This window comes from Mesoplodon mirus (assembly GCF_964341445.2).
Source record: "Mesoplodon mirus genome assembly, chromosome: 13".
Classification (NCBI taxonomy): Eukaryota; Metazoa; Chordata; class Mammalia; order Artiodactyla; family Ziphiidae; genus Mesoplodon; species Mesoplodon mirus.
In genome coordinates this window covers 38,611,075-38,633,396 of record NC_138989.1, presented here as the reverse complement: position 1 = coordinate 38,633,396, position 22,322 = coordinate 38,611,075, and the positions used below count along the sequence as shown (strand labels likewise).

Sequence of the window (22,322 nt, the reverse complement as noted above, 5' to 3'; positions counted from 1 at the left end):
TCCGATGAATGAAATCAAGGAACTAAATAAATGGAGTATACTCCATGTTCATGGATAGAAGGACTAACAGTTCTTCCCAACTTGATCCATAAATTCAATGCAATCCCTATCAAAATCCCAGCAAGTTATTTTATGGATAATGACAAACTGATTCTAAAGTTTATATTGAAAGGTAAAAGACCCAGAATAGCCAACTTAATACTGAAGAAGAACAAATCTGGAGGACCGACACTACCTGACTCCAAGACTTACTACAAAGCTACAGTAATCAAGACAGTGTGGTACTGGCCAAAGAACAGACAAACGGAACAAAGGAAAAGAACAGAAAGCCCAGAAATAGCCTCTCATAAATATAGTCAAGTGATTTTTAACAAAGAAGCAAAGGCAATACAACGGAGCAAAGATAATCTTTTTAACAAATGGTGCTGGATCCACATGCAAAAAATGAATCTAGACACAGACCTTACACCTTTCACAAAAATTAACTTAAAATGGATCACAGACCTAAATGTAAAACACAAAACTATAAAACTTCTAAAAGATAACATAGGAGAAAACCTAGATGACCTTGGGTATGGTGATGACTTTTTTTTAAGATACAACACCAAAGACATGATCTATGAAAGAAATAGTTGATAAGCTGAACTTCACTAAAATTAAGATTTTCTACTCTGCAAAACAAAATATCAAGGTAATGAGAAGACAAGCCACGGACTGGGAAAATATATTTGCAAAAGACATATCTAATAAAGTACTGTTATCCAAAATATACAAAGAACTCTTAAAACTCAACATTAAGAAAACAGCCCAATTAAAAAATGGGCCAAAGACCTGAACACCTCACCAAAGAAGACATACAAATGGCAAATAAGCATATGAAAAGATGCTCCACAATTTATACCATCAGGGAAACACATTCTTACTATATGATCCAGCAATCACATTCCATAGTACTAATCTAAAGAAAGCTGAAAACTTACGTCCACACAAAAACCTGCATACAGACATTTATAGCAGCTTTATTCATAACTGACAAAACTTGGAAGCAACCAATATGTCCTACAGTAGGTGAATGGATAAACCCTGATGCAACCAGACAATGGAATATTAATCAGCATCAAAAAGAAACAAGCTATCAAGACACGGAAAGACATAGAAGAAACTTGAATGCCTATTACTAAGTGAAAGAAGCCAAACTGAAAAGGTTACATACTGTATGATTCCAACTATATGACATTCTGGAAAAGGCAAAACTATGAATACAATAAAAAGATCAGTGGTTGCCAGAGGTGGGGTGGGGAAAAGAGGTGAATAGGCAGACCACAGAAGAGTTTTAGGGCAGTAAAAATACTCTGTATGATACTGTAATGATGGATACATATGATTATACCTTAGTACAAACCCATAGAAGGTACAACACCAAGAGTGAACTCTAAGGTAAACCATGGACTTTGGGTGATTATGATGTGTCAATATAGGCCATCCTTAGTAAAATAATGTACCATTCTAGCAAGTGATGTTGATAATGGGGGAGGCTATGCATTTGGATAGACTGGGAATACATGGGAAATCTCTGTACCTCTCTCAATTTTAGTTTGTAAAACTGCTCTAACAATAAAATCTAAAACAAAAAATGATCAAAAATTCCCAAATATGAAAGACATGATTTCCAGAATAAAAAGGTCAAGCATTAAAAGTAATGGATGAAAACAGATCCACATCAAGGCACAACATTGTACAAGTTCAGACTGTGGTGACAAAAAGAGATGTTCATGCTTGAAAGAAAAAAAGAAAAAACAGCTCACATGCAGTATCGATCAGGAATCAGAATGGCTTAATAAGTCTTCTCAACAGCAATTCTGAATGCTGGAAGAAAATGGGATTATTCTGAAGGAAAATAATATCTAACCTTGAATTCTATTCCCATCTAAAACCTATAGTAAGGTTAAAAATATATATATATTGAAGGTCTATTTCCCATGCACTCTTTTTCTGAAGAAGCTACTAAAAGCCATACTTCACAAAAGAGGGAATAAACTTTGAAACAGAAGGACAGAGGATACAGAAAACAAAAAATCCAACACAGGAGAGAGGGGAAGGGCACCTCCAGGATGATGGGTGAGAGACATTCCAAACGGGCATCAGGCACAGAGAGCAACCTGGCCAAATGGAACAGGTCAGAAGGCACTGAGAGAAATCTCTCTCAGAAGATGAAATGAATACCTGATGTGCCTGAATTTCTTGACAGATTACACAATTAGAGAGAATTTTGGAGAAGAATTAATTATAACAATATAGATTGCTAATAAGTGAAAACAATTTTATATTATCTCTTGGGATTAAGAGAGACTGGGAAAAACTACAAGTGAACTCTTTGGAACAAAGGAAATGTTCTACATCTTAATAAGGCTGTGGATTATGCGGGTATATGCATTTGTCAAAACTGATCCATGTATTTCACTGTATGTAAATTACACCTCAGTTTTTTTTTTTAAAGAACAATTATGAACACCAAGGAAAACAGAAAGTTGTGTAAGAAAACACAATCTAGTATCCTCCATAGCTTAGATATGAATGTCATTTGAACAATAACATGCACAATTAATTTTAATCTTAACAAAATTACAATACAATATAGTACCACATTAAGAACCTGGAAGAGGTGTGTATGTGTGTAGTGGGGATGGGCTGGAGGTGGCAAAAGAAAGCTGAATCCTCACCTTCACAGAGAGGTATCAAAAGATAACTCCTAGAACATAAAAATCAAGAAATAACAATAGAAATACGTTACTGAAAGATGTGGAGGTAAGTATATGAAGAAAATCAGCTGAAAGAGGTGAAAACAGCTGCTTCTGAAGAAAAGTAAAATAAGATTGAGAAAGAGATGCTGTTTTTCATAACAAACTTGTAGAACTGTTTTTCCCTTGAAATTTTTAGAATGTATGACATACTAAAAACAACTAAAATAAATTAGTAATTAAATAAAGGAAAAAATTAAGTACAATAACATGTAAATCTGCTTGACTGAATATAAAAGAAGTCTGACTCTACTTTCCAAACACAAAAAACTTTAATATCTGAAACAAATTATTTGTGACATAGCTCATAACCAATCAAGAAACCACTGTGTCATGCTGCTGCAACTGATCTCTAATAAACCTAAAATGCCACATGAGATCATAGAAATAAGATGCTTACACCTTATAATTACAGATCTGATCTTTGTCAAACTATCTAGCATACTTGCACACAAAAATGTGGCAACAAGGGGCTTCCCTGGTGGCGCAGTGGTTGGGGGTCCGCCTGCCGATGCAGGGGACGCGGGTTCGTGCCCCGATCCCGGAGGATCCCACGTGCCGCGGAGCGGCTGGGCCCGCGAGCCATGGCCGCGGAGCCTGTGTGTCCGGAGCCTGTGCTCCGCAACGGGAGAGGCCGCAGCAGTGAGAGGCCCGCGTACAGCAAAAAAAAAAAAAAAAAAAATGTGGCAACAAAAGCCCTCACTACACAGTGACAATGATCCAAATTGACACTCAACCTACAGTCTCTTGGCTGGTACTGACATCATACTGGTGCCACAATAGTGGCAATGACAAAGCCAATGGATGACTAAGCGAGAACCAAAATTTAAATTTTGAACCCGTTTAAAATATGGCTTTTGTAAATGGTAAAATTACAACATAAACTATTAAGATTCACAAAATGCATGACCCCTAATTCACCTGCATTATAAACTATGAAACAGTCAATTTTCATAAGGAGGGGAGGGAAAAAGTTTAAATTAAATGTTTTGAAAAGAGAGATGGAAAATTGCTTATAAAATTTACTAAAATATATTTTTTAAACATAATAAGGTAACATTTACATGAGAAAATTTCACTGAATTTCCCAAAAGGACACTTACTACTTAAAAACCTAAAAGTAAATTTTGTCAATCATAAAATTTAAAAAGTCAGTATTAAGAAAATGTCAATATCTTTTAGAAATGTACAATGAAGAAGTGATGCCCAGTGTCTTCTTTAAAATACCTTAGAAAAACAAGCAAGAAGGAATACATGAAGCACATGTGGCAAAATATAATAACTGTTGAAGTGTAAGGTTCATTATAACTATTCCATTCTTGTGTATGCTTCAAAATAATTTTTAAAATGCTCACATCCACATCTGGTCTTTTTAGCAAATCTTCCACTTTAGCAACATCTCCATTGGCAGCAGCCTTAACTAATTCTTCATTGAGGTCACCAGATTCTTGGGTTTCAAATAACTTCTTCAAGAGTTGGGAGAGTCTTTCTGTAAAGCATCAAATAAAACTGCTAATATAGGAGGATCTCAAACCTTAACTACTAATAGACAAGCATTACCCACATGCCTATAATATATACTTTTCCTTTTTTATTACTTCTATCATTAGTATTATTTTTGTACTATGCTACAGATATTACCCATGCACGTTATAATTACTACCATATAAAGTTGCATTAAATTCGAGCCCACAGTTATTCCCAGTTTACTCCAATTCATGTATTTCAAGTTAACATTTCAGAAAAACAAGAGTTACATACAAACTATAATTCAAGACTTAGAAGTCATACCAAAGATATTATAAATGAACACACTACAATGGGAGTATCATAATGATACAAATTGTCTTTCAGCTCTTAAGTATATCATATGAACACTCAGAGCTCAATGTTACAGATCTTAGACTAGATCAACAGATCAATGGTTATGATTCAAAAGCAATATAATCTCTATAATGTCTGGGGAAATATTTTAGGAACAAACCAATTTTCAGTTAAAAATGGATCTCTAAGGGTTAATAACATACTTCAAAGGTGCCAATGGATTGGTTTTGACTAAAACAAGAAAGAACCAGAGGTGTGTTTACATAAACCCTTTCAATATGATTTTTTTTCTAAATAGCATTTATCAGTAGCAAATCTACCCAGTTCTACTCCTTAACTCTTGGATCTATTTACTGGAAAGGAAAGAAGTCACAAAGTGGGGCAGAGGTCCAACACCTAGTCCACATTACTTGAGAGAAGGATATTAACCATCCTTCACTCTTTCAATTTGTTAAAAGTCAGCCTACTGTGATGCCATCTAACCTCAAGGTAAAAATAACACCACGATTTAAACTTCAAATACATTAGCAAATTACAGCAGGAAAGACAAGACAGAAGCAAAGAAGTAGAAAGCAGTACAAAATAAAACTGGAGGTCACCCAATGTTTTCCTTTACTTTCTTACTGTTCACAGTTATGGTTCTATCTTCTTTTCTGGATGACAACAATACACATACAGTAAGTTGTAATTTGCTGTTGAGTGAACTGAGTGTGTATATAAAGCTGGAGCATAAGAAGGAAAGATTTTGGGTATGAGTCTACCCAAGCATCCAGCATACTCACATCTCAACACAGCTTTCTACTCATTGTGGCATGTATATAACTCCTATTAAATGACAAGAGAAAAAGTATAGCTGATATGTAAAAATATCCAGAAAGAAAGCCATCGGCTAGCAATAATATTGGAAATAAAAAGAAAATAAAGTAGTCTAAGAAAGTGATGGTTCTTTAGCAGAAAACAAAACTTCCGACTAGGAGTAAGAATGTTGAATTTCAGGTATCTCAGATTTGATGTGGAGAAGCCCTTGATATATCCAAGAAAAAGCACATATTTATGGAACTTTTCCAGGGCATACCTCAGCCAGAACAAAGATTGTTCATCATATGAAAAAAGCAAAAAAAACCCAAAAAACCTTTAGCGAAAGTTTAAAAGGTAGTTAATATTCAAGTGAGGTTATGTGATCTAGGAGAAAATCAAGAACACATACGACATTATCTGTATACAAGAATTGGGGAACTGGGAAAGGTTCTAATGTAAACCATATTACTTTTAGAGAAACATGAAACAAAACATACCACCAGATGCATTGCTAATGGCTGATCCTGCAGATGCCACCTTGGAAACTGCTGCTGGATTATACGTCCAAGATGTTCCACAGACTTCCACCTTTAAATCACTGTCTGAATAAATTTGTTGTACTCGGCCAACTTTACCTAAAGTCTTAAAAAAAAATTAGATTCATGTTTCAAGTCTGAAGTATATACCGTAAAAATCAATCACCAGTTTTTACATATCTAAGTACTAATTTTACTTCACTCCTAATAAAAAAACTTTTAAAGGATAATCATATTCAAATGGTTGTTTATTAGTTACAAACTTCAAAGAGTATCTTTAAAAAATATTTTAGGGCTTCCCTGGTGGCGCAGTGGTTGGGAGTCCACCTGCCGAGGCAGGGGACACGGGTTCGTGCCCCGGTCCGGGAAGATCCCACATGCCGTGGAGCGGCTAGGCCCGTGAGCCATGGCCGCTGAGCCTGTGCTTCCGGAGCCTGTGCTCCGCAACGGGAGAGGCCACAACGGTAAGAGGCCCACGTACCGCAAAAAATATATATATTTATATATATTTTTTAATAAAACTACATTTCCACAATAATATAAAACAATCATGACAATCTATTTTATTCATAAAAGTTCACAAAATCTTGGTTTCTGATATTCAATCCTTTTTTGTTGTAAATTTATTTTTTAAATTTATTGATTGATTGATTGTTGGCTGCGTTGGGTCTTCATTGCTGCGCACGGGCTTTCTCTAGTTGCAGCAAGCAGGGGCTACTCTTTGTTGCAGTGCATGGGCTTCTCATTGCGGTGGCTTCTCTTGTTGCAGAGCACAGGCTCTAGGTGCGCAGGCTTCAGTAGTTGTGGCACGTGGGCTCAGTAGTTGTGGCTTGCGGGCTCTAGAGCACAGACAGGCTCAGCAGTTGTGGCACATGGGCTTACCTGCTCCACGGCATGTGGGATCTTGTGTCCCCTGCATTGGCAGGCAGATTCTTAACCATTGCACCACCAGGGAAGTCCCCAATCCTTTTTTAACCTCACAAGATACTTCTTGAGAACTTGTAACGCAAGTGGTCCAAAACCATCATCAATCTAGCCTAAAAAAAGAAAATCTGATTTCTAAAAAAAGCAATTTAAACCAAAAAGGGCTCAAAACTTACATCTATGTTTAAATCCTTTTTGGAATCAAGCCTGATTTCAAAACAGAAGTATGTAGAAGTAACATGCTTATTAAATATATGGAGTAAGAAGAGGTACAGAACACAACCAGAAGCAGCAGCCCTCACGTGGTGGGTACTGTTCTAAGAGCTTTATACGTATTAACTCACCTAATACATAAAATCCTGAAAGCTACGTAACCTTATTAGCCCCATTTCAAACTCAGGTCCAAAACCCATTCTCTTATGCACAACAGAATAGCCAATAACAACACTAGAAAACTGGTGAAGAGTAGTGATAATATCTGACTATTTCCTAACACAGAGGAGACTGCCCTTAAACTTGTTTTCTCTTTTGACCTCTCCACAGCATCTGACTCCAACTTCTTGAAAATATTCCCTTGATTTCTGGATGACAGCCTAATCTTTCTGCCTGTTCCTTCCCTTTTTCCACTCACTGGCTCCTTTTCCTTCTTCAGATTCCTAAGTGTGTTCATTCTCCCAAACTTTATTCCTTGCTTTTTACTCTATTTTCTTGGAAATTTAATCCACTTGACAACTGTCGTCTTACTTCCAAAGACTACAAAATGTACTACTCCAGCAGTGTTTACCCATCTCCTCGCCCCAAAACACACACCAATTTTAACTTCTCATTAGACATTTTCACCTGGAATTTTCCACCGTCATCTCAAACTCTTTGACGCTGCATTCTTTTTTTTTTTCCTCCTTAACTGTTCTTTACGGAAAATCTCAAACACACAAAAATAGACAATTGTATATTGAATCCTCATGTACCCATCAACCAGTTTTAACAATTGTCAGCTCATGGTCAATCTTGTTTTCCCTATCCATTCTCCCCTCCTGTATTATTTTGTCATGTAAACTCTTTTTTTTTAAAATATAACTTCAATACTATTATCAACCTATCCCAAATTATCAATAACTATAATAAAATAAACTACTAGTCAGTGTTCAAATTTCCGATTGCCTCACAAATGACAATTTTTTTTAGTTTGTTTAAATCAAGTTCCTAACGAAACCTACATATTTTTTTTCTTTGTAAATTACTTGTTGAAGAAACAGGGTTATTCGTCTTATAGAGATTCCTCCAATCTTAATTTTACTAATTGGTGCAGTTTAATAGATTCATCTGTCTTTGCATTTGGTGAGAAACCCTTCGAATTGGCTGCTAGATCTTTTTAACATCACCTAGAAATCTTCGATAGCTTCCTTGCTATCTGGTATGAGGCTCATCTTGTTCACTTCCTGCCAAAGAACTAGAATTAGCCATTTCTCCAAAGAGCCCTGATTCTTCACAGAGGGAAAGGCTATTTCGAGACCATAATCTAGGCACTAAGGTTGGTTACTGTTACTGGAATGGTCACTGTTTCCACACCTTTTTCATGGACAGCTAGGAAATGGAGGGGGGTGCAGTGTGTTTTAAAACAAAGATAAAATAAGTCGTGAGTTTAAACACTCTCCCAATTCAAATTCCAGACTACAGGGTCTTTACTTAACCTCTTCTATACTACATCAGCATCTCCTTTTTTCCTCTCTGATAATTCTGGTCCTCAGGGTCACTGGGAATAACAGAACTAGAATTATCATATAACTGCTCATTTGATTTTTTGTCATATTACACACACAACAGTCTCAGAGTAACAATATCAACACTATCACAAACAATAAATTTATGAAAATTGTTAAATTTTTTTTCATGCAGTTCTTAAGGGCACAGACCTCCTATAAGGATATAAGGACAAATTACTGTGTTTGGAAATCACTTGGAATTTCCTCTCTGTATGATTATGCCAACAGGAAACACACTTAGGTTCAGTTGTTTCATTTTATTCTCCACTTTTGGGAGTTTCCTTTTTGAACTTAATTTTGTTTTCTAATTGTATAAAATACATGTGATTTCAAACCAAATCTATAAAATAAGACATACTCAAAGATGTTTCCCTTCTACCTTTGTCCCCCATATCATATTACCTTTCTATACATGAAAACTTTTCTTTAACTTTATGGTTAATCCTTCCATTGTTTGCTTTTTTAAATATAAAGTTTATATTAAACTTTATATAGTCCCAATTAATAACTAAAATGCAATCAAACAGCTCATTAAACTTTCCATATCCCCCCTGCATTCCCAGCCCATTTTCTGACAGTCATACTTTATGTTGTTAGAGCATATAACCATTATAAACTCTACCGTTTCCTTTATAACTATCATTTAATCTTAGTTCAATAAATAAATATTTATTTAATGATCACTACCAGTCCTTCAGTTGACATTTCTTCTGTCATTTTGGTTGTCTAAAACTAATTCTCTAATAGATTACTCAGAAAAGGCTCATGGGGACTCGATTCTCTGGATTCTTACATTTCACAGCAGTCTACAGCCTTTAAGTACTTGAAAGTCGGTTTGGTTGTATATAAAATCCTTAGCTTACGTTTTCTTTCCTTGAGCACCTTAAATAAATGTTACTTCATTGTTTTCTGGCATAAAACATTGAGATCACATTTTTTTTCTTAACAACAATCTGATTTTCTTTCCTTTACAAGTAACTTGGTCTTTTTTCCTAGATACCCAAAGAATTTTTTCTTTTTTTGAAGATTCTATTCTTTTACCTGAATATGGCTCTGTGTTTGGTGTTCTGGGTTAGTTTTCCCAGGTATGCAATGCGCCCTTTTAATATTTAATTTCAAATCTTTCAATTTCAGGTAAACTTTCCTGGAATTACAAATTTTAGCATTTGTTATATTACATTACTTTGGTTTCTGTTTTTTCCTTTTTGCAAGGATTCCCTAATACACATATATCAGATATTCTATATCTGTCACTTTATCTCAAATACATTTTATCTTTTTGATTTTAAAATTTTTCCTCCTTTTTACCTTCTGTTTCTCTTAAGGCATTATCGGTTGTATTTATTTGCTCTATGTTGCTTCTAGCTTATTTCATTTCTGAAATGAATTTTTTAAAATTCTTTCCTAAGTTCTACCTCATTTCTAATTATGACTTATTTCATCCTTTCATGTCTTTTATCATTTTCCTAATTTTTTAGCTCATTTTGAATTATTAGATTTTAGTTTTCTGTGCATATCTTTCTAATGTACTTTCATCTGTCTGTGGAGAAGTTATTCTATTGCTTATTCTCCTTTTTCAATAATAACAGTGCATAGGGATTCGACCATGATCCCTTCCAACTTTTGCCTGGATTTACTCCTTCCTTTGTGCCTACTGTCTCTACCCTACTCAATCTGGCTTCTATTCCCAGCATTTTCTCCTCAATGGAGGGCTCTGCCCTGGAAGGGAGATTTGGCTGGTTGGTTTGGAGAGTTTATAGCCCCAGGCTACTCCAGTCCCTTCAGACTTTAGCATGGACCAATTGCTCTCATCCCAAACTGGAGTCTACAAGAGCCCTTCCAGGTTCGGCTGTTGTTATCACATTAATCTACCACACTAACCAATGAATACTCATTAGCTATTCTGGAGTTTCCCCCTTCTCAGGTCCACCTGATGCTCCATTAATTCTCTCTGCTGCCACACAGATGCAGACCCAGTAGCTGTCAAGGGTTTATCTTTACTCGTTCACATTTTAAGATTCAAAAGACTATTCTATCACCTGGCTTTGTTACAGATGTTTGTAGCTTTTTCGGTTATGCTAACTAATCTAGTTGTTGACTGTTTTTATCATGAGGATTTGAGAAGATTCAAATCTACATCGTCACTACTGGAATCCCAGTACTGCCCTCTACAAATTACCTAGAGGTTTTGCTTATACAGCAGCTTAATATGGGAGACAGGCTTTGAAGTAATATAGATTTGGGTTCATATTCCAGTTCATTATCTTAGTTCTGATTTCCTCATATTTAAAATAAGGATGTCATACTACCACCTACTTGTAATATTCCTAAGACAAATGAAGTCTGTATGTTTATGTATATATGTGTAAACATATATATAGCATGTGCTGCATATGTACGTATACATCATTCAGCACAGTGCTCAGTATAACTGGGCACTCAACAGACGGAAGATGCTATAAGGTGTCACTGATAAGGGGAAAAAACAAAAACATCTTGACTATAAAATAATTTTAAATAGTATATATAGCTCCTATAAAACACGTCAAAAAATGACATTTTAAGTAACACCACACTATAGTGAGGCCTGAAGTATATTAATACATTTTTTTAACCAACTTTAATACCAAAAGCAAACAAAACAAAGAGGGATTATACAGAACTCAACTTTGTGGAGAAAAATAATGATTCTAAAATATAGTCCTGAAATACAACTATCACTTATTCAATACCTAACTAAAGCAATAAAAAATGTCAGCATCATGTGCAAACTATGAAATGTCTTTGAATGAAAGCACCACAACAACAGAGATTATTTTTTTCTGTTGTGTTCACTATTACATCCCTGAAGGCTAACAGGCACACTGCTTCTGCTAAAACATCTGCTGAAGGACTAAGGCAGGAAGGAGGAATGGACTGATGGAGGGACAGGACATCATGAAGGATAGGAAAGGGGGACTGGACAGGATAGGAGAGGGCAGAGGGCAAATGGGGCAGGAGTTGGGGCTGGACAGGAAGAGAAAAAGGTGTTGACCAGGACAGGGGACTGGACAACACACCAGGGTGGGTTGGATGTCATACGAAGGGGGTGGGAGGGGAGGTATACATGGGACAGGAAGGAGGTGCTTAAATGGGATGGGACTTGGGAAGACAGGATTTGGAACAGGATGAGACAGGAGCAGGGAGTGGGCAAAATGGAGGGCTGAAGAGGAAGATACAGCAAGGTGGAAAGGAATGGGATACAGGGCAAGGCAGTAAGGGCAGTTGGCAGGATGGAACAGGTAGTACAGAAGGAAAGAGACAGGAGGACAGAAGCAAGGAAAAGATAGAGAAAGAGAAAGATGAATGAAAAGAGGGCAGAACAAACAAATTATTTTGTTACTGTTGAACATTTGATGAAAAATGTATTGAATGACTAAATAAAAAATTAAACTGTAGCTCTTTGGGAGCAAAGCTATCTCAGAAGGCACACGTTCTGAGCTGCTCTTGCAGTCTTAAGTTTTAGAGAGGCATGCCCCCAGGTGAGAAGAGCAGCGGTGGTCCAGCACTGCTGGTGACTGGATGAGCACGTCGCTCTCGTTCTGGGGTGAAGTATCAGGAAGCTTCTTTGCCTCACCCCAACATTACATTCTCCACTAAAAGCTCTATCAAAAAATATTAACTATAGCTCTTCTTTGGACCTTCCCAGGCTAATCTAACTGAAATAAGTTAGAAAATAAAAGGCATACGTATGTTAAGCTGCCAATGAAGATTACAATTCTCAAAGGATTATGCTGATTTAGTTTCTAAAATCAAAGTTTTAAAAACTTTTAAGAACTACATAAACATGGTGTATTTCCTAGTCCCAAATTATTTCATATGTACTTACTGGGAGCATAGCTTCAGCCCATTCTCCATGTCCTCTCTGTAGAAGTTTAATTCTTTCCAGGTCATAACAAACTTGTACAAGATCACCCACTTGGAACTGTGAGGGGCCTCCTTCTGCGCCCTGAGCGGCATCCCCACTTCGGACAATGTTCGCTTTAGTGAGAACAGCAGGATTGAAGGTCCACCTAAAAATCAAAGCCAAAATTCAACATGGGTAAGTTTACTTAATTTTAGCACAAATTCTTAGTTAACCATTACAGGGAAAAAAGCTTTATAACACATCAACAGTGTAAAGCAATCCTTTACAATTACATCCTGAATGATTTGTATTTCTTTTTATGATTTTATTATACAGATTTGGGAAAAGAGTTATCCATAATCTCACCACCCTAATATGATACACTTCTGTCTAGCACTTCTGTCTAGATTTTTTCGCACTTGCATGTCTTATAAAATTGTTATTAAAAAAAGTAACACATACTCAAAAAAACAAGTAGTACACACTCGTTAAAAATTAAAACATTTCATAAACATGTAAAGTAGAAGTGAACGTTCCATTTCACACAAACACACCTGGATCACCACTCCCCACCCCACTAGACACCACAGCTAATATTCCACTGCGTAGTCCTGCAAATATTCTATTAATATGCAGAGTGATGGTTATAAGAGAGTTGTTTTGTTTTCCATAAATGGGATCATAATATTCATACATATATTATTCTGTGACTTCTTCTTTCTCAGAGAATGCATCTTGGAACATTTATTTTTCAGATATAGATCTATTTATTTTGATTTAATGGCTACAGAGTATTCCATAGCACCAATATACACAAATGTACTTAGCGATTCTCCTATTGACTATCATTTAAAGTAATTCCACATTTTCACTATTATTACAAACAATCCTATAAAGAACATCACTGTATGTACAACTTTGTGCACATGGAGGTCAGTATTTCATTAGAGATTCTTAAAGGAACCACCTAATCAAAGTATATATTTGTCTACAATTCTGATAGAGCCGAACTGCTCTACAAAGACTACACTATTTCCCCATACCACTGCAATCTCATGGATAAAAATATTATCTAGTTTTAAATTGCCATGTATGGGTATCTTACATCCTCGTAATCACTGTATCAAAACAAATTCAGACGCGGATTTCTTCTTTCCTATACATAAGCATTTTTCTATGCTGCTACCATCTGCACAACCACCATTTTATTGACTACTTAATATCCCATCGAAAAGTTGTACCACAGTGTATAACACATTTCTCCTAGTCCCATATGGTACTCCAAGGGAAAAAAGGTTCCCTAGTCAAATAAACTTTTACAATATGGCATATTATACCCTCCTTTCCTTATTCTAATGGTTCTTAGCATATAAAAGGCTCTGAGAGGTCACAACACAAAACCCTGCTTACTAAATTCCTATAACCATGTAAACTTTCTTTCTAAAACAACCACAAAGAGAAAGAAGTGCCTCGTATCAGTTAAGAATAAAACTCAAGGGCTTCCCTGGTGGCGCAGTGGTTGAGAGTCCGCCTGCCGATGCAGGGGACACGGGTTCGTGCCCCGGTCCGGGAAGATCCCACATGCCGCGGAGCGGCTAGGCCCGTGAGCCATGGCCGCTGAGCCTGCACATCTGGAGCCTGTGCCCCGCAATGGGAGAGGCCACAACAGTGAGAGGCCCGCGTACCACAAAAAAAAAAAAAAAAAAAGAATAAAACTCAAATACAAAAAGTTTTCTTTTCAGTCTTATCCATCATGGTGACCTTTATTTACCTCACTCCCAAAGTTCCAAAATCTACCAAACCTGTGTAGTGCCCGAACAGTAGTATCTACTCAAGTTGTTCCTTCTGCCTACAGCGCTTCCTTGCCCAGGTGAAAACCAAATCTTTCAACCTTACTTAATGTAACATGCTCGCTTAAGTTTTCTCGGATTTGCCCAGCTGAAATGACCACTCTTCTTCTGTACCTTCAGAATAGCCTGAATACTCACCTATCATAACTACTTAAAACATTTTAATACAGCTATTTCTGACTTTGTCTATCCACATTAATAGAGAAACTCCTTCAAAGCAGAGGACCATGTCTTGTTTGTAATCCTAACACTAATCACAGGGCCTAATACAGGATAAGTATTTAATAAATTGGTGTTGAATAAAGAATAAAAAAAGATTATTTTCTAGAAGTCAAATGTCATGTTACTAATAACACTACTGCCCAAGAAAGAATTTTGACCAAGAATTCTGCAAGTAATAATCCTAATCTGTGTTAACTTAACATTTCCAAATAACAAACAAGATACTATTTAAGACAAAATATGCTAGTACATGCTACTGTGAACTTAAATTGTAAGATTTTTTCCTTCTTTTTTATTAAGAGCTTTATTGAGATGTAGCTCACATATCATACAATTCTCTCATTTAAAGCATGTAATTCAGTGGTTTTAGTATATTCAGTTGTATAAACCAACCACCACTACCTGATTTCATTTTCATTACCACAAAAAGATACCCCCATAACGATTAGCAGTCACTCTGAATTCACCCCTCTCTCCCCCGCCCCTAACAACCAGTAATATACTTTCTGTTTCTATGGATTTTCTTATTATGGACATTCTGTATAAATAAAATTAGATAATATGTGACCTTTTGTGACTGGCTTCTTTCACTCAACATAATGTTTTCAAGATTTATCTATGTTGCAGCATATGTCAGTACTCCATCCCTTTTTATGGCCAAATATAATATTCCATTGGATGGATATATCACATTTTATCCATTCATCAGTTAATAGACATTTGGGTTATTTCCACATTTTGGCAGTTATGAATAATACTTCTACAAACATACATGTACAGATTTTTGTATGGGCACATGGTTTAATTCTCTTGGGTATGAACCTGGAAGTAGATATGCTGGGTCATACGGTAACTCTATACATAGCATTTTGAGGAACTACTGAACTGTTTTCCAAAGCATCTAGACCACTTTCCGTACTTACCATCAATGTATGACGGTTTGGTTCTAATTTCTCTATACCGTCAGCAACACTTGTAATTATCCTTTTTATTCTAGCCATTCTAGCATGTGAAGTGGTATCTCATAATGGTTTTGAATTGCATTTCCCTAATAACTAATAATGTCCTGCATCTCTTCAAGGGTGATATAAAATGAATTGTGCCCCTCCAAATTTCATATGTTAAAGCTCTCTAGCTCTTAATGGAACTGTATTTGGAGACTGGGCCTTTAGGGACATAAGTAAGGTTAAATGACGTCATAAAGGTAGGGTGCCATGTGAGAAGGCAATCCTCTACAAGCCAGGAAGAGGTCTCACCAGAAACCAACCCTGATGGCATGTTGTTCTTGGACTTCCAGCCCCCAGAACTGTAAAAAAAATAAACTTCTGTTGTTTAAGCCACCAAGTCTGTGGTATTTTGTTAAGGCAGCCCTAGCAGACTAATGCAATGAGTTTACTGGCCATCTCTATATCTTCTGTGGAAAAATGTCTGTTCAAATCCTTTGCCCATTTTTCAATTAGATTATTTATCTTTTATTGTTGAATTTTAAAAGTTCTTTATACTATATTCTAGATATAAGTCCCTAATCAGACATGATTTGCAAATACCTTCTCCCATTCCATGGGTTGTCTCTTCACTTTCTTGATAGTTTCCTTTGAAACACAAAAGTTTTAATTTTGATGAAGTCTATTCACTCTTTCTTTGGTTGCTTCTACTTTGGAGGTCATATCTAAGAAACCACTGTCTAATTCAAGGTCACGAAGATTTATGCCTATGTTTTAAGACTTCTATCGTTTTAGCTCTTGCATTTAGATCTGTGATCCATTTTGACTTAATATTTGTACATGGTGTGTAGCAGGGGTCCAATTTCATTCTTTTGCATGTCAATATCCAATTGACTCAGCATCACTTTTTTATTTTTTAATTGTAGCTTTATATTTTAGATTGTTGTATACTTGACATATAACATGAAATCAGTTAACATTAAATTAGATGTACACCACAATGACTGAATGTCTGTAAATACTGTCGGCACCATTTGTTGAAAAGACTGTTCTTTCCCCATTGAACTGTGCTGAACCCCTGTCAAATATCAACTGACTTTAAATGCAAGGGCTTATTTCTGGACTCAATTCTACTCCATCAATCTACATGCTTATTTTTAAGTCAGTAATAGACTGTCTTGATTACTGTAGCTTTGTGGTAAATTTTCAAATTGGGAAGTGTGAGTCCTCCAACTTTGTTCTTCATTTTTAAACTGTTTTGGCTATTCTGGGTCCCTTGAGTTTCCATATGAATTTAAGGTTCAGTTTGCCAATTTCTGTATAAACAAAAAAAAGGCAAGGATTTTGATAGGGATTGCACTGAATCTGTTGATTAGTTTCAAGAATACTGTCATATGTTAAATGTTGAATTATTTCCCCCAAAAGATATGCTGAAATGCTAATCCCCAACACCTCGGAATGTGAGCATATTTAGAAACAGAGTGTTTGCAGATGTAATCAAGTTAAAATGAGGTCATATCGGATTAGGATGGGCCCTAAATCCAATGACTGGTGTCTTTATAAGGTCAGGTAAAATCATCTTTTGATCATTTTCTATGTAAAAGACTCCAGAATTTCCATGAGCTCAATTAACTTTCTTCTATGACTCCTTAGGGTTCTTTCCTTATGGATGGCTAAGGTACAAATGTTGGCTTGACGAAAATAAAATAGCAGGCTGGAGGACTGCTGATGTGGCTCTCGGTATCAAATAATCTCCCTACAACTGTCTGAACTTGACTAATCAGAGACTGACTTGAATGAATTTGAAAATAAACTATGTACCCAGAAGAAAAAAAGGTCATGTGACAACAGAGGGGCACAGAGACTCATAGGGGACAAGACCGTGTGAAGACAGAGGCAGAGAAATGAGTGATGCATCAACAAGCCAAGGAAAGCCAAGGATTGCCAACAACCGCCAGAAGCCAGGAGAGAGGCATAGAAGAGATTCTCCCTCAGATCTCCAGAAGAAAACAGTCTTGCCAACATCTTCATTTTGGACTTCTAGCCTCCAGAATTTGAAAGAATAAATTTCTGTTGTAAAGCTGCTGTTTGTGGTAATTTGTTATGGCAACCCTAGGAAACTAATATACCATCTGAACAACATTAAATCTTCTGATCCATAAACAGGAAACGTCTTTCCATTTAGGTCATCTTTAATTTCTTTCAACAATGTTATACAGTTTTTGGTATACAAATCTTGTACTTATTGGGCTAAATTTATTCTTAAGTATTTTATTCTTTGTGATGATATTGAAAATGGAATTGTTTTTTTAATTTCATTTTCAGATTGTTCATTGCTAGTATACAGAAATACAACTGATTTTTCTATACTGATCTTGTATCCTGTGACTATGCTGAATTCATTTATTAGTTCTAATAGTTTTGTGGATTCTTTAGATTTTTCTATACACAAGCTCATGTCACCTGTGAACAGAGAGGGTTTAACTTCTTCCTTTCTCTTATTTCTTTTTCTTGCCTAATTGCCCCAGCTAGACCCTCTAGGACAATATGGAATAAAAGTGAGGAGAGCAGACATTCTTGTTTTGTTCCTGATCTTAAAAGAGAAAGCATTGTCTTTCCCACTGAGTACATTGTTAGCTGTGGGTTTTTCATCGATGTCCTTTATCAAGCTGAAGAAGTTCCCTTCAGTTCCTAGTTTATTTAGTATTTTTATCATGAAGGATGTTAGATTTTGGCAAATGCTTTTTGTGTATCTCTTGATATTATCATGTGTATCCTTAAGATTTAAACACAATTAGAGCTAATTCTATAATGTGGTTAACAACTTAATGTTAATTTTTCTTATTTCATATATAATCCGTCCCCTAAAGAATCTCAGAGAGTTCGTTTCTTTATGTACATGTCAGTAATAAAGCTTTGACAATTATTCAATTTAACTACCGAATTTTTTCTTTAAAAAACTGTAAACATACTAGTAAACTGGAAATATTTTGGCCCCTAGGGACAAATAAATAAAAGACACAGGCCCAGTCTCCAAGAAACACGAAACCCAGAGACCAAATAAATAACCATTTTAGTAGATAACAGGAGACCTAAACAGATAAATGGCGTATGCATGTACCAGGGAGGGGGGAAGGTGAGAGGAAGTAAGCATAAAAGTTCAATATTTATAGGAGGCAAAGGAGTTAATTCAGAGAAGGAGGGAGACAAGGAGGAAAGGGTGTTCTGCATGGAAGGAGTGGTGTGTGCAAAGGTTACAGAAGTGAGGAAACACACGCAGTGCTGTGTGGCTGATAAGCATTAGTGTGTGCACAGGTGTCTGTGGCAAGGGAGAGCTGTGTTACCATGAGATGACGCTGGAGATATGGGCCAGAGGAGTTTTACTGTTATCCCGTTCATTCAGGGTAGACTGATGCAGTCCAACAGAACACAGAACTTTTTAGCTATACTTGGACCTAATACTGATACAATGTATTCTGCCCCCTAAAGGAAAAAAAAAAGTGCACAGAACATTGAATCATAAATATATTCATATAAATATATACACATACACACACACACACACACACATACACACTGTTCTTACTTGTTTCCCTCCACTTTACCAACATATTCTGGATTTTCATCTATTCTTGAAGAGTTAGCTGTAAGAAGTCTTTATTATATCACATTAGTTGCTTTCTTTAAGGCTCTTTCCTCTATATACTAACTTTATTTGCCATTACTGAAAATTAAAAAATATAACCAACCTATTGCCACTTGGATACTGTACTACAATGTCATGATCTTCATCAATGCCACAAACAGTTCCAGTTGTAGTTAAAGTCTCAAACATGCCATCAGTCCATCCTCCATGACCGTGCTGCAAAGACTGTACAATTTCTAGGTCAAGGTCTATATTGACCAGGTCACCAATCTGCAATCCACCAGGATTCCTGTTGCCATTCTGCTCACCTATAATTGCAGAGGGAGTTGACAAAGGAAAAGGAAAATCACAGCAACAATAGGCAACTGCACTGTTTTAAATAAGAAAAAGCCCAAGATATTTGAGTTTTAGTTACTATCTAATCTTAAAATGTTTTGAGACTATGTATCAAATTCTAGAATTAGAGAGCTTTAAAAAAAGAAAGAAAAGAAAACAGACTCAAAACCAGAAATAATGTAATGATTTACAACAATGACTGAACAAGGGCAGAATCTACAGAAGACTAGGCAACCATCTATCAGAACACAAAGTTCTGGGCATTGACAATATTCACCTTTCTGCCTGGATGACTTGCTGAAGAGCCAACATAACTAACTAAAGTATATGAAAAAGAACCCTGGAATTTTTTTTCCTCTGAAGAGCTTACTGTTATTAGTTACTAAATAGTTCTTGTGATTTTTGCCTAAAGAGCATTTTTAAATATTTCAAAGCCCATTTCTGAGATTATTTTGAAAACTACTTATGGGATAAAGGATTCATGATCATAAAACACTATGCTGAGGGATCTGAAATGGGTATGCTGATTCTACACTTTCCTTGTAAAGCCCAGATACAAAACAAAGTTTCTGAAAGCAAGAGAAAGAGATGATCTCCTCAAAACTGTAAGATTTTCTTCTACATTCTCCTTTTTTAAAAAATTATGTATGCTGGAAGAGAACAGCGCTTTTGGGCAATAAGGCAAATCAAATGATTTGGAAAGAGGAATAGAGCGTTCACATGAGAAAGGAAAGCATTCAGAGACTAAAGGTTTAATCAAAAGAATGTGGTAAATGTTCATCTTGCCAACAATGAAGAATCTATAAAATGAAACTAGTTTTGGTTTTCTTGTTCTTTTTTTATTTTAATGATACATGAAATTATATTTATCATATTGTCTTAATCTTAGAGCTGTTCTTATATTTTCAAAGAAATTTTACAGAAATTCTAAGGAATTTATAAGCATTAAATTGTTAGGTCCTATTCTCAGTAGTATAAGAGATATAACATTGATCATATAACACAAAATTTTTCAACAATATAAGTTTATGGTTAAAAGACAAAAGTTTCAAATATAGTATGCTATATAAATGGTATATCAATTATCAAATCATGACAATTCTTTCAGAGTTTAAATAAATTAAAAAGAACAAATGCTTTAAAACAAAATAAAACCAAAAGAGTATGTCTTTAAAAAGCTTTAATGGTAACTAATTTTTTTAAAGCCCAATTTAAACACTTTTCTGATTCCATGAACTCTGACCCATTACTTAGAAATTTTCTCTAGCCTGCTAACTCACCTAGCACAGGACAATGATCTCTGTAGAAAGAACCTCCTTTGGCATCCTGGACACACTTCAGGTCAGACTAAGAAAAAGAAAAGAAAGCAGAAAAATCACCCTTGAAAACTTCAACTAGAGCTTAAAACCTAAAATACGCAAAAATGTTCATTCAGAACATATCCTCAGCAGAAGTGAAGAGTAACTCTCGGGTAATAGTCACACTGAACACTGCTTTCAAAAACACCCATCAAAAACTATAAACTTGACCTTCAGATAGGTCACACTTTACTTTAAGATTTCTTTTAAACTTCAACATTAAAATGCCTGGATCTTTACCATTATCATACTTTCAAAAACACATGCTGGAAAAAAAGAACTAAAACAAAAATCTCGTATTTCAAAAGTACATAACATATTCCATTTTAAAGATATTTTTACCAAAAAAGAGCTCAACTCATTTGATCTTTCTAATCAATTTTATGATATATACAAGGCAGGTATTGTATAAAGGAAATCAGCCAAAACTAAATAGTCAGAAAGTAGAAAAGGAAAGAACCAAATCCAGTCTTTTGATTCCTTGTCCAGTTAATTTCCTATTTATATCACTTTTAGTCCTTACTTTACCATAACTTCGTTAACTCAAGTTCCTTCCCACTTAGCTTTTATAAGAAAGTATTTAAGTATTTGAATGGGGAGGCAGTTGTGGTATAATGAAAAGTACAGAAAATGTGAACTTAGAAGAGCAACCTTGAGGGTGACTGAAAATTCAGAAATAGATTACCTAAAAGTGCCTAACAGTACCATATACATGTATAAAGTGATCAGTATATACATACTATATTAAGGAAAGGAGCTCCTTTATACAGACACATACACACACAAACACACCCCAATCCAACTCTCTTTTACAGCCTCCTTTGCCACTATAGCTCACATTTAGTTCAATCCTAGCCAAAGAGACATGGGTCAAGCAGTTTTAATGTGATACTTTAACCCAGTGGTTCCACTTCTAGGAATCTATCTTAAGGAAATATACCCATAAACGTACAAAGACATATGCCCAAGGATGCTTACTGAAACACCGCTTGCAACAATGAAAAAAACAAAAAAAAACCCAGATACCCATCAACAGAAATCTCATTATATAAACAATGGCATAACCATATAATGGAATACTTCTCAGCCATCAAAAAAGAATGGGATCAATCTATATGTATACTACTCAATAAGTACCTGAGCACACACAGCATGTAAAGCTTCATTTGAAGCAAGTTAATAATCAGTTGGAATTCTACAAAAATTCCCAATTTAAAAACAGGGAAAGGCATGAAGATAATAATGAAAAACTAATGACCAATGCTATATACAACTGTAAAAATTGGCGAGTAAACTACCTGTCTAGATTCACAAGGCTCACTTTTATGTATAAAAGGAAGAGATTAAAGCAAAGGGACAGTGGGATATTTTTTCCCCTCCTAATGAGCATAAAAGAGTTGGAAAAAAAATGAAATTTAAGAATTCTTTGAATGAAAA

At 35.6% G+C, this 22,322-nt stretch overlaps 1 protein-coding gene across 1 annotated transcript in view; it reads right to left on the bottom strand.

The window, feature by feature from the left end:
* Positions 1 to 22,322, bottom strand: part of MIB1 (MIB E3 ubiquitin protein ligase 1) — a 110,810-nt gene that overhangs the window by 62,816 nt on the left and 25,672 nt on the right. Inside the window, exons 5-9 of the mRNA XM_082640413.1 lie at positions 20,808 to 20,874; positions 19,295 to 19,499; positions 12,512 to 12,695; positions 5,918 to 6,062; positions 4,154 to 4,287 (exon numbers count right to left, since the gene is read on the bottom strand). Coding sequence (XP_082496539.1) covers positions 4,154 to 4,287; positions 5,918 to 6,062; positions 12,512 to 12,695; positions 19,295 to 19,499; positions 20,808 to 20,874 — 735 coding nt within the window. The remainder of the gene's footprint in view (positions 1 to 4,153; positions 4,288 to 5,917; positions 6,063 to 12,511; positions 12,696 to 19,294; positions 19,500 to 20,807; positions 20,875 to 22,322) is intronic.